The 12720-nt window shown below is 41.8% G+C and overlaps 1 protein-coding gene across 3 annotated transcripts in view; it reads right to left on the reverse strand.

Moving 5' to 3' along the window:
- Window positions 1–12720, reverse strand: part of PIK3R5 (phosphoinositide-3-kinase regulatory subunit 5) — a 58959-nt gene that overhangs the window by 15340 nt on the left and 30899 nt on the right. For all 3 annotated transcript variants that reach the window (XM_087709782.1, XM_087709784.1, XM_087709783.1), the window contains exons 3-10: window positions 9942–10042; window positions 7532–7600; window positions 6521–6659; window positions 5390–5459; window positions 4898–5072; window positions 2735–2891; window positions 2555–2638; window positions 1073–1817 (exon numbers count right to left, since the gene is read on the reverse strand). In XM_087709782.1, coding sequence (XP_087565908.1) covers window positions 1073–1817; window positions 2555–2638; window positions 2735–2891; window positions 4898–5072; window positions 5390–5459; window positions 6521–6659; window positions 7532–7600; window positions 9942–10042 — 1540 coding nt within the window. The remainder of the gene's footprint in view (window positions 1–1072; window positions 1818–2554; window positions 2639–2734; window positions 2892–4897; window positions 5073–5389; window positions 5460–6520; window positions 6660–7531; window positions 7601–9941; window positions 10043–12720) is intronic.

Raw genomic sequence — 12720 nt, forward strand, 5'->3', positions numbered from 1 at the left:
TATCCCTGGCTCGCCAGAGATCATTGATCAGCACGACCAAAGCAGTTTCTGTGCTGTAGCCAGGCCTGAAACCCGACTGAAAGGAATCCAGATAATCGGCTTCATCCAAGGTCCACCGGAGTTGAAAGGCCACCACTTTCTCAACAACCTTCCCTACAAAGGGGAGGTTGGAGACTGGATGGTAGTTAATCAAAATGGCTGGGTCCAGAGAAGGTTTCTTCAGGAGGGTTCTCACCACCACATCCTTTAGGAGGTGCGGGAAGGATCCTTCCCGGAGAGAGGTGTTAACTATCATCTGGAGCCAGCCACGTGTCACCTCCCTGCTGGTCGAGACCAGCCAGGAGGGGCACGGGTCCAGTATACAGGTGGAGGCACTCACCGCTCCCATGGCCTTGTCCACTTCCTCAGGAGCGACAAGTTGAAACTCGCTCCATAAAATCTGCTCAAGACCTTCCCCCAGTACCTCAGCTGGTACCGTGCAATTGGAGTCCAGATCTTCACACTTCTATCATCAGGCAGAAGCCAGCTGAACAAATAGATTTAAAAATAGTTTCTATCCTTGGGCTATCAGACTCTTAAACACAACCACAATCACTCCACGCACATGCAGAAACGTAGGACTAATTTTTCTTTCTTTTTCCTAATTACTTGCATAGGGAGTATTCTTTATACTATTCATGTTGTTTGTATTTGTTGTCATGGATTACATCAGTGAGGCTAAAACCAATTTTGTTGTATACATGATGTACAATGACAATAAAGGCTATACTACTACATTGCAATAGTCTTTATTCTCTAGTCACAGTATGTACTAAAGAAGCATACAGCCTATTTCAGATTACACCCCACTTTTTCTTATCACCTATTTACATGAAAGCGTCATGAACAACATAAATAGAACATGTAATGACATAACATAAGACCTCAGAAGAAATTTCATTTCAGTGACTAACAGAGAAGTTATAGAAACTTTGGTCTTCTAAATACTACATTGGCTGGTTCCTGCATAATAAAACAATAGCTTTGAAAAGGGCAAGAGGCAAGTTATTAAGAATCGCTTTCACCCACTTACTTCAGACTACTATAAGCCCGGGCCACTTTCCCTGAGATGCGATCAGAACCAAACACGACCACTCGCAGTGTTGAAATCTTTGTATCTTCATCGGAGCTCAACAAGGGCCTGCGTTGGACAAAAGTGTTCTGTGCTATATGGCTTTGTAAAAGTGCGGCACTCAGCATATGCTGTGGCAGTGACTGTGCCCGTCGGGATCGTGCAGGGATGCGGTCCTTGGCTACAGGATTGCAGAGACTCTCTGCTCGGCGTAATGGCAATGACAATGAGGCTACCTCAGAAACATCTCTCAGATCTCTGCCCAAGAACATCTGGCTCTTGCTCTTGAACAACTTGTACAGCCTGTTGCTCAGCCGATGCCTGTGTGACACTTTTTCTTCCTTCAGATCTAAGCGTCCTGTCAAATCTAAAGAGTTGTCATCACTGTCTTCCACATAGCCACTATCCATAGAATCTTTCAGACTGGAGACAAAAGATTTCAAGGACTTCCTAGAGACGAAGGAGAGCTCAGAGTTTTTGGAAAGAGCAGAGATGACAGACACTTGTGAGTCACAATGGTCATCTTCTGACAATGTTGAGAACATAGAGTCTTTCCTGACTGAGGCAAGGGTGGACAACAGGCAGTCTTTTTTTGCAAAGCCATTGTCAACCTCCTCCTCCTCCTCCTCCTCCTCCTCCTCTTCATCCTCCAAAAGAACTTGTTTTGGGTAATCCACTTCTTTGTCTAGTACCTCATTCAAGATATCTGTAACAAGGAGGCAGATACAAAATAAGATGTAACAAAACCCCTATCAGTTTAAAGCAGTTTTTATTTGTGGTAGACCCTAGAACCGTGATGGTGAACCTATGGCACGTGTGCCTGAAGCAGCACACAGAGCCATGTCACCTGGCAGGCGCGGTTGCACCCGCTCCTCTTCTGGGTTTCTGACATGCATGCGCACATGATGATCAGTTGGCCTTCGTGAGTGCGGCAGTGCTGGAAACTGGAAGAGCTGGTCTTCCATTTTCCAGCGTGAGCATGTGCGCTACACAGCTGATTATCATGCATGCATACCACTACCTAGAAGACTTTCTGGCCAGCGCATGTGCACACACTGGAAACTGGAACTTCATTTTCTGGTGCAAGCATGCCCACTGGGCAAGTCCACTTCCAGGTTGCAGCTCCGATGAGCGAATGTGCCCTTTGCGTGCACTCCCTTTTGGCACTCAGTGCCAAAATGATTCGCCCTCACTGCCCTAGAAGATGTCATTTGTCTATGACTTCTATCATAGAGCTATTGATATTAGTAGTTTAATTAATCAGATATATCAGGCTCTATTTTTATATATGGTTTCACTATTTCTAAAAATCAAGACCAGTCTTAGATTTAAAGACGTTGGGTGCCAAATCTACTTTATTTCAATCAGGCTTACCAAACCATCCTTCCTCCCCTCTGAAAGCATTATTAAGCATGTAAACTGGCCTACAGATTTTAAGCTTACCAAAATTATCCTTATCCCATCTGTACACATGACAGCGAGCAACAGGGATGGGGATCACACGGAGTTTAGACAGCTGGCCTTCATCTGAAGAAAGAAATGGACACGTTAACAGGTAGACAAACTCTATTAGGATGGAGACAGTATCTGAATATATTCACATACTTGTCTTAGCTTTCCTACCTGCTATTTCAGGTAGCCCTGCTGTTCTTGCAATCTCTAGCAAGACAGATTCCAGCTGTTCTCTAGCAGTTGAAGGATCATTGTTAGTCAGAACTGCCAACTCCTGGGCTTCTGCAGTTCTGGTGAACATTTTCATGAGTTCTTCTGCAGTTTTCAGCTGCACAGAAAGAAAATAATATAAGATTCAATTGGCAACTACTTCCAAAACAAAAGCTACTGCAAACTGAACAAATGTACCACAGAGAAATGAGATTCACTGTGTCAATAGCAGTAGCAGCAGCACCAGCATCAACAAAAACAATTTATTCTAGGGTGTCCAGTTCCAAAAACAACTCGGGCTGACTTCATACAGCTAAAAAGAAAGAATCTATTTTTTAAACCCACAAAATTAAGCCAAAGGAAGAATAAAACAAAAACCACATCTCATACTACCTCAAATTAGAGGGGCCTTCTAAGACACCTTAACTCAGGGCTTGGAAGAAGAGCTATCAGGCCTGGAAGCTATCATTTGCATTACAGGACATGATCTTCTGATGAGGGGGGCAGCCTGTCAGGCCTGAAGGCACAATGCAAATGATGGCTTCCAGGCCTCACAAGAGCTACATTTATTTGTGTTATGGCTGGTAGGATGGCAGGCTGAATAGGTTGGGAAGCAGATAGGAGGAAGATTATTGTTGCTTTCTGAATTCTGCTAGATGACACTGCTTAATTACAAGTCAACCCTGTTTGATTGTACAGGATGGACAGACACTATGGGAGATAGGCAGTACTCAGAGACCGAGGCCTTATGCCAGTGACCTTTATAGGCAATAATTAGCACTATGAACTGCAGTAGGAAGCTTATTGGTATACAAGTGCAGCTCATGAAGCAGAAGTTTATATGGACATAGTAAGACTTGTCAATCACTGATTAAGCTGCTGCACAATGAATCGGATGTAACTTCTGGGTAGTTTTCAGGGAATGACCTCATGTAGAGGTCATTGCAATAGCCCATCTGAAAAAAACCCAAGGCATGAGTAATTGTGACAGTGATTCCTCTGAATCCGGGAATAGGAGCAAGTGGTGTACAAATTAGATTTTTTAAAGATCTTCCTGGGCATAACTTCCTCAAGCAAAAGCTAAGAGTTCCAGTAGATGCTGTGATTGTACACTACTGTTGAATGATGGAGTGTGTTGCCACATTTAAGACCCAAGGGTTGAACGTCCCCAGCATTAGATCATAACATCCACAACCAGATTTTCCCAGTAATACGTTTGAGCCTGTTCCTCCCATCCAGTTACTGACAGGTTCCAGGCATAAAGACAATACCTTGACAACATCACTTGGCCACCGGAGGTCAAGGTAGGCAACCAGGTAGTATCCACATATTTATGATATATGCCCCTGAAGCAATGAATGACCTCTCCAGTTGCTTCATCAGTTCATGTATATATTAAACAGGAGAGGAGAGAGTATTGAGTCCCACTCTACCTCACGAAGGATCAGTATTGAATGTGACCTTTTTCCACCACCAACGCTGACTGTGGAGCACTGGTGGGATTCAATTTTTTTTACTACCAGTTCTGTGGGGGTGGCTTGGTGGGTGTAGCATGGCTTGATGAGCATGGCTTTGTGGGCATAGCAGGAGAAGAATGCTGTAAAATTTCCATTCCCTCCCTACTCCAGGGGAAGTTATTGCAAAATTCCCATTTCCTTCCAATTAGCTGAGACTCAGAAGGCAGGGAATAGATGGGGGTGGGGCCAGTCAGAGGTGATATTTACCAGTTCTCTGAACTACTCAAACTTTCCACTACCGGTTCTCCAGAACTGGTCAGAACCTGCTGAATACCAACTCTTCCAGTGTGGAGAAAGGAGGCAATTGCGGTATTGGACTTCCTATTCCTATTTCCTTGAAGCCAGTCCAGAACGATATTGTGACTGGTGGTATTGAAGGTCATTAAGAAATCAAGGAGGGACAGGACCGATACCATCACCCACATCCTAGCTCCACTATAGGTCACTGACAAGTTACCAAAGCTCTATCCACACTAAGTCCAAGCCTAAAACCTAACTGAAAATAATTTTATTTATTGATATATTTGGAATACATGTATTTATATTTCTACTATTAATAGCAATATGAATAAGTAAAACAAGGCCTAGGCCACAGGACTTTCTTTACCTTCAGGATTTGACGTAATTTTTCCAGGTTGCATCTGGTACCAAAGTTAGCTTGATATGTGTGCTCCAGGAGTGTCGCTAGTAAGGTATGCTGGGAGTAGTCCGCAGAGCTTAGCTTTTCAGCAACTGATAGGAATTCCCCATCAACTTCTGAAGGATTCAGCAATAGGACTGTTCTAGGGAAAGAAGACAGGGAAACAAGCAAACCATTAATAGAAGAGAATATGTAGCTCAGGGTTGCAGTGTGGAGTCCTTAGTGATGTTACCAATGAAATGTTTGCAAGCAAACCCCTGAAGTCAGAGACACAAGGATCCAAAGCTGTTAATAACACCTCAAAGGAACAAAGCTCCTTTCCCTAAGGATAGACTTTCCTAAGCTGATGTCCTCCAGAAATGTGTGCTAAAGGTAACGGTCCAATTATCCTGAGGATATCAGGTTAGGAAAGCTGTTCTAAAAATGTACAGAAAGCCATTATGAGTGTTTAATACTTACACGGTAGAATTCTCACAGCCTTTTAGAGGTAACCCTTGCTCATCTTTAACAAGCCTTTGAAAAGAAATCCCTGTAAAGGAAGAGAAGTGGTCAGCCAATGCAGCAGCATAAGTTGGCTTTCACCGTGCAAAATAGGACAGCAGTGATGCAGGATGAGCAACCTATTCCATGCCATGTGTGCCCATTCCATTGTGCACATGAGAGTGTGCAATTTGACAGTAAAAACATTGACATTTGAAGGTAAAACCATCAGTTTTCTGCCTCCTCACCTTTTGTGCTTATGAAAATAAAGAAAATAGATCAGCTAAATACTTTCAAGGCTTAAGATCCCTGTCTGTTAATTTTAATACACACCCACATGCACCATGACCTAGATTGTCTTGAAAATCTAAGCAAAGTCTGTCTTGTTTACTATATTGTCATAAAACATTATGAAATCCAGAGCTATGGTCTAGACTGGGAAGTCCAGAGAAAAACACCACCACCCCCGCCAAGAAAAAAGCTTCTGCTTTGCAAAGTTCATGCAAGAGCCAACTTGGAATAAGAGAGGGCAATCTGCTTTTCACAATCCTGAAGAAATAGGATGGGAGTGGATGGGAAGAGGGCTTAGGAGAAATAGCCAATGGGGTTTACGAGATTCTGGGTGGCTCCCATTCTGATGGTGTTCAGGAAGTTATTAAAAACTAGCATCTTATTTGCATCTTTGGGCAAGTGGAATTTGAGCCCTTGCTGTATAGATTCTGTGTGGAGGAGTTATATGTTGATTTCAGGTCACTTATTTTTTTGTAACTTTTATTTACCTTTACTTGTACATTGTGTGGTCTATACATTGTATTAAACATAAATAAAATTAGCCACTGTCTGGTTAGGAGAGTGGGGGACAATATTCTTTAAAATGTTATTCCTGCTGTAGAGAATGCTCCTTTCTGACAGCTTCCAAATTGACTAAAACTAAATTTGGGACACTTTCATGCTTTCTAATTATTTTGTTTAATTGGTCAAACATCTGTGACTAGGAAATGTAAATGTATCAACATGCTTAAAATTGCCACATCATTGTCCAGCAAGCTGTCTTCCCAGGGCAGTATGCTTAGCTCAATCAGTCTCCAAAAAATTCTTGAAGATTCCTACCTGGGGCTTTGAGTTCATCGTTGATAAAGTTAAGTAATTCCTGACAGATATTGCAGTACGGCACAGGCCAGGTGAGAAAATCACGGTACATCCTCACAGCTCTCAAAAGCAGATCAGAATCCGAAGGAAAATGGGGGATCTAAGGAGAAAAGATATTTTAAAGAGGTGCATCACTTGAGGACAAATAACACAAGGGCCCAGTGGAGATATCAAGTATGAGCTAATGCTACAGATTTACCTGCTTAACAGCATACATCCCCCCCCCAAAAAAAGCTCCAGGGGAAAAAAGAAAGGAAAACAAAATATTCATAACACAGTAGCACAGATTTTTGATGTGCATTCTCTCTCTCTCTTTCTCTCCCTCCTCCCTTCCTCCTTCATTTATTATTGCCATTGGTAGTTCCTCTTATAAGAAGGAAATCCCAGCCTTCTAATGGCTTATAAGAACTATCAATAAATGTCACTTAATAAAATGGTCAAGGGATGGCTGAAATAAGTGTTAAAAAGTTCTCAAGTTCTCAAACATAGATTGTTCAACCCATTTTTATTACAATAACCACTACTTTTTAAAGTTAAAAATATCTTGTCTTAAACTCCTTCCTTTTTATTTTTATTGAGGACTGATAGATTTGAAGAGGTAGAATCTAGACAGTGAAGACCTTAGTCTTGTAGAGAACACCTGATCGTTGACTTACTTTTCCAACTGACCTCATCTTTCCACTGAAGCATATATTAAAATAAATTTCTGGCTAGCTGCTGCAGCTAAGGTTTCTCTGATTCCTGTGACTTCCTCAAGCAGAACCTCTAACTCTGATGATATTGTTTGACTAATTTCTTTCATTGTGCTTCAATAAATACAGGGTCTAGTGGTAGTTATTTACAGCACACCTTCATGATAGATTAGGCCCACAATCCCATCAATTTAGAAAAAAATCTAAATGACAGCGAGTCATCATCACAAAGGCTTGACTACTAAGACCATGAATTGCAGGGTTTAAGCTCCAAACTTACAGACAGGACAGTTGCACTGAAGAGTAAGGCCAATGGCGTAAAAAGATTGTAGTCACAATTTTCTAGGACCTTCATAAAAAAGAAAAAGAAGAAAGAACAAAAAATGAAAATATAATTGGTACACTACTTAAAAGACAATTCATTAAAAACAATATTAATCTTACTTTGCATAGCTTTACACATTATACTAAAACATATTTCATAATACAATTTGTTGAATAATCAATGGTTTATATTATGCTAAACCACAAACCATTATCGTTTTGGTTTACAGAACAGAAGAGTTGGGTTCCCATATTGTTCCAAAAACACACCTATGTGTTGTGGTGCAAAATGTGGACCAGGCCTGTGGGGTACTTGTTTCAGTGATAAAGTCACTCTGAATGGTGATTCTGAGCTCTGGCACAAAACTCAACATAATTTATCAGTACATCTTTTTAGATAGTCGTGCTAGCTGGAAAAAGAATGGCATTGTGACAGAGAAGAGGGGGGTCGACCTATAGTATTCTTCAAAGCACCTAACAGTTGGATAAGAAGCAACAGATGGTAACTGTTCAAAGAGCAATCCAACCTAGAATTAAGGAGAAATTGCCTATCAGTGAGAACAATGAATCAATGGAATTCCTTGCCTCCAGAAATTTTGGCTGTTCCATCACTGGAGATTTTCAAGGAGAGATTGGACACCCATGTATCTGGAATGGTATGGTTGAGCAGAGGGTTGGACTAGAAGACCTTCAAGGTGCTTTCCAATTCTGTTATTTTGACATTGTATTAGATACTACAGGCAAGTGAAGTGATGCCTTTTGCAGAAGAAGCTTGTCTTAAGAAGACACATGGGAACCTGTGACCTTTCAGATGTTGTACAATGGTAACTCCATCTTCTATGCCCACAGACCATGATGGATTGGTCTGAGAGGAATCAGAATTAAGCCATACTTTGTTCCAAAGTTCGCAGAGCTTTGTAAAGGTACTGCTAGAACAGTGTGGATTAATTTGTTTATATCTGTTCATCTTTCTTTAAAACTTCCAGTATTAAAAAAGGTTTCCAACCAAGACCAAAGTAGTAAAAATAGTATCCTCACATTCAAGAAAGATACACAGCTGCCAAAATGAGAAAGAACAGATAAGTAGCATCATCAAGAAGTACCAAATTTTAAACTATATAAAATGAGTTATAGGGGGGAAACACCTTGGGACGTATAGACGTAAGAGTCCAATATATGAGGTTGGAGGGGGAATTGAATTGAACAAATGCAGCACTGAATGGCATGCCAGGGACCATGAAAGTTCTGAGCAGAAATGAAAGAAAAACTAAGCATAATTTCATTTCATTGTATTGGATTAAAATTACAAATACTTAATAGCAATAGCACTTAGATTTATATACTGCTTCATAGTGCTTTACAGCACTCTCTAAGTGGTTTACAGAGTCAGCCTATTGCCCCCATTTTAGATCCTCATTTTACTGACCTCGGAAGGATGGAAGGCTGAGTCAACCTTGAGCCTGGTGAGATTTGAACTGCCAAATTGCAGTAAGCCAGCAGTCAGCAGAATTAGCTTGCTGTATTGCATTTATTTCATATTTTTTTCCATACCATTGCACAGCAATGGTAAAAAGAGAGTGAAAGAGGACTTTGAATGCTTCATCCAAGATTCCGGGGGCTTTGGTTTATTTTCTATGAGCCAAATGTGACTGTTTATTAAACTCCACGGTCTTGTTCAGGTGAAAGGGAAACTTTCTTCTAGTGAATTCACAACTGTGATTTGATTTTGCTGTATGTACCCTTAACCAAACTCTATTTCTAAATTACAAAAACTGAAAATAACTGAGGCAAGGCTCTATTAAAGAACCAGGAAGTCACTGACAGGAAGAAAAGAATAATTAAAAAAAAACAAGTACAGAAGATATCAAATGGATTCACTGGAACTCCTGTTACACTAATCTCTATTCAGTAACACTGAAGTAACCTTGTTTCAGAATCAAAGCAAGTCCCTTTTTCAATAGAAAGTTGAGACCTCTCTTGCTCACCTGCACATTTCACAAAAACAGGTATTCTCTGGAGAAAATTCTCTGGACAGTAGGTTCATATCAGGAGTTGTTGTTCAAAGCAGGATAGATTAAAAAAAACACCACCTTTCTGAGTCCTACCTGACCCAACTCTGGACTTTAGCTGCCGTTTCCAGCACAGCAAAACAGAACTGACAGATTCAAACTAAAATCTACTGAGACCAGATGTCTCTCAATAATCAATTCCAAGAAGGATGCAGCTAGGCAGTTAGATAATCTCATTAGATGCTACCCCACAAGATGATTTCCCTTTTGTAGAGGGTTAATCAAGGTAATTGTATGAGCAAGAAGGTGGCTTATCATCAAACCTTATTTTCTTTCCCATCTCTCCCTTTCTTTTACCTCTTGAGTCTTCTGTAGGATTTTCTCCAGGAGAATGAGGTAGTTCCCTGCATCGCGATTAACTAGCTCCTGGAGGGTCCAGCAGTTCAGACAAAGCCCAGCTATTAGGAAGAGAGGAAAAATAATTAGAGAATATTCAATCATACCACAAAGTCAAGAGCATAAGTAATCTTCACTAAAGAAGTCTGCTTGCCCACAAGATTTTTCAGATGGAGGTGTTGCACATACATTGACTGCATTCCAGAACATAGGATCAGATATTTTGCGCTGCACACCATGTTTCCCTGAAAATAAGACAGGGCCTTATTTTCTTTTTACCCACAAAATATGGCTTGGGCCTTTTTATGAGGGGAGGGTTTATTGTTTTGGGGTTGCTGGGCAGCCACCCAGCAAACCCCCTTTCCAGCTCGGCACAGCACCATTCACTGACCTAGGGGTATCACCAAGCCACATGAGCCAGCTGCCAGCAGAGCATACAACCATAGAGCGTATAACCAGAGCGGCCACTGCCAGAAGACTTGGTTTGGAAGCTGCCGAAAAAGCCATGCTGACATGGCAGTGGTGGCAGCGGCAGCAGTAGAGGTGCCCTGGCTCTGCAGGGAGAGCTGGGCCAGGGCATCATGAGGCTGGGAGGCACGAGAGCAGAACAGCCGCTCACGCAACCCCACTCTCCAGCCATTCACTGGCATTTCGAAGGCACCAAGCCGTGGGAGCCAGGTGGCAGCGAACAGGCACTCACGCCGCTTGGCGATACCCCTAGGTCAATGAATGCTGCTGTGCCCGGCTGGAAAGGGGGTTTGCCGGATGGCTGCTCGTGAGTGTGGTCGCTTCATGGATGTTGTGTTGCGCTGCCACGACAGCGCAGCACAACTGTTTGCCCCTGAGGCTGTGCTCTTTGGGAGCCTGCTCGCAAGAGAACAGCTACCTGGCAACCCCCCTCTTCATCTGGGCACAGCGCTGCTCACCAACCTAGCAGTATCCTGAAGGCGCCAAGCAACGCGATCACCTTTGCCTTCCCCCCAGTTTCCGTGGCTTGGCACCTTCAGGATACCTCTAAGTTGGTGAGTGGCACTCTGCCTGGCCAGAGGTGGGAGGTTGTCCAGGGGGTTATTTTCAGGGGAGGGCTTATATTTTTGCCCACCAGAAAAATATGGCATGGCCTTATTATTCGGACATGTCGTATTTTCAGAGAATCATGGTAGTTGTGAGCTATTTATACTCATTAATACTATGCAAACCCACAATGTATGCCCTTTTTAACCTGAGTGTGTATTCCATCTGTCACTCAGAGCAGCACAGCATGTGTACCAGAGGTGGTATTCAGCCAGTTCTGACAGGTTCTGAAGAACCAGTAATGGAAATTTTGAGTAGTTCGGAGAACCGGCAAATAAGCTGCTACCCCTGCTGCCTCCCCATTGATATTTTTTGGTTGCCCTGAACAGGAGAACAGATCTGGAAAGCTGGTTAGTGGGGTAGGATGGGAATGGGGATTTTGCAGTAACCTTCTGCTGTCGACAAATCCACACCCACAAAGCCATGCCCATAGAACCAGTAGTAAAAAACTTTGAATCCCACCACTGACGTATACCAAATGAAGGTAGGATGGGCCAAATAAGGGCTAGAAAAAGGCTATCCTGCCTCTTAAAATCATAGAGGGAATTTCTTTATATTTAGACTAATCCTTGGAGGAGGGACAAAAATCAGTCCAGGTGGGCATCAGAGATTTAAGTTAAAACCTTCCTTCAGGTCTGATGCTCTGAGATTATCCACTGAATGACCAGTTTGATCTGATAACAAAGCAGAAGAACTGTATATGCTATTTTGAAATATGTAGAGTAACAGTAATTAATATTACAATGCAGACTAATTATTGATAACTTAAATGGCAAAGTGAAGATTCATACCATCAACATGAGTATCAGAAAAGCAACTATGATATACAACCACCAGGCTGGTCAATGTCACTTTCTTAAGTTATTTTTTAACTGGATTTATATTTAATTCACAAGCCTCATCAACTCATAGAAAATAATTTAAGATGCTGCCCACTGGTTCACATAACTTCCGTATTGCTGCATTGGCTGGCAGCACCTTCTTAGGATTTAAAGTAAGAGTTTTTCCTACCCTAATAGGAGATGCCAGGGGGCAAAAACAGCCCTTTGTTTTCTGTAAATGTATTCAAAGTGTCAAGTAACACATAAGCAGCAAAATTTTACAGTTGGGTGATAGTGGGTGGCAGAATTCATGTTGCTGCAAGCAGATACAGTGGGTGAGATACTTTTTCAGAATGCAGCCTGTTCTTCTTAGAATTATATTGTCCCCGGAAATGCTAAATCCTTAACTTGGCATCTGTGGCTAGCATTTCCTCTCTCAATTCTTTGTCATATAAGAACAGCTCAAACATTGCATCCAGCAACTGTTGAAAATATCACTGGGAGATGTAAATATCAAGATTCCACCCATGATGAAGACATAGGCTGACCAATATTAAAGCAGGCAATTATCATGAGAAATTGCCATAAATATGCATTGAAGCCCCTGCCCTTCTATAGTCAATATTTTAGACTGATGGCTGCCAAGATATAAAATGCAAGATGGTACATTATGGAAATAACTGACAATCACCTGTAAAAATGACATTAGACAATTACATGTGTGTACTAAAATGGCAAAAGCCTATCTAATTTAGCCTGTTGAAGATACTGGCATGCATTTCTTTAAACTGTCTAGCATATTCTTTCTTTCTCTCTCGCCCCACACATTTTTCCCAATGCTAGGC

This window comes from Thamnophis sirtalis, unplaced genomic scaffold (assembly GCF_051295495.1).
Source record: "Thamnophis sirtalis isolate CommonGarterSnake01/CBP01778 unplaced genomic scaffold, rThaSir2_p1.2 scaffold_3, whole genome shotgun sequence".
NCBI lineage: Eukaryota > Metazoa > Chordata > Lepidosauria > Squamata > Natricidae > Thamnophis > Thamnophis sirtalis.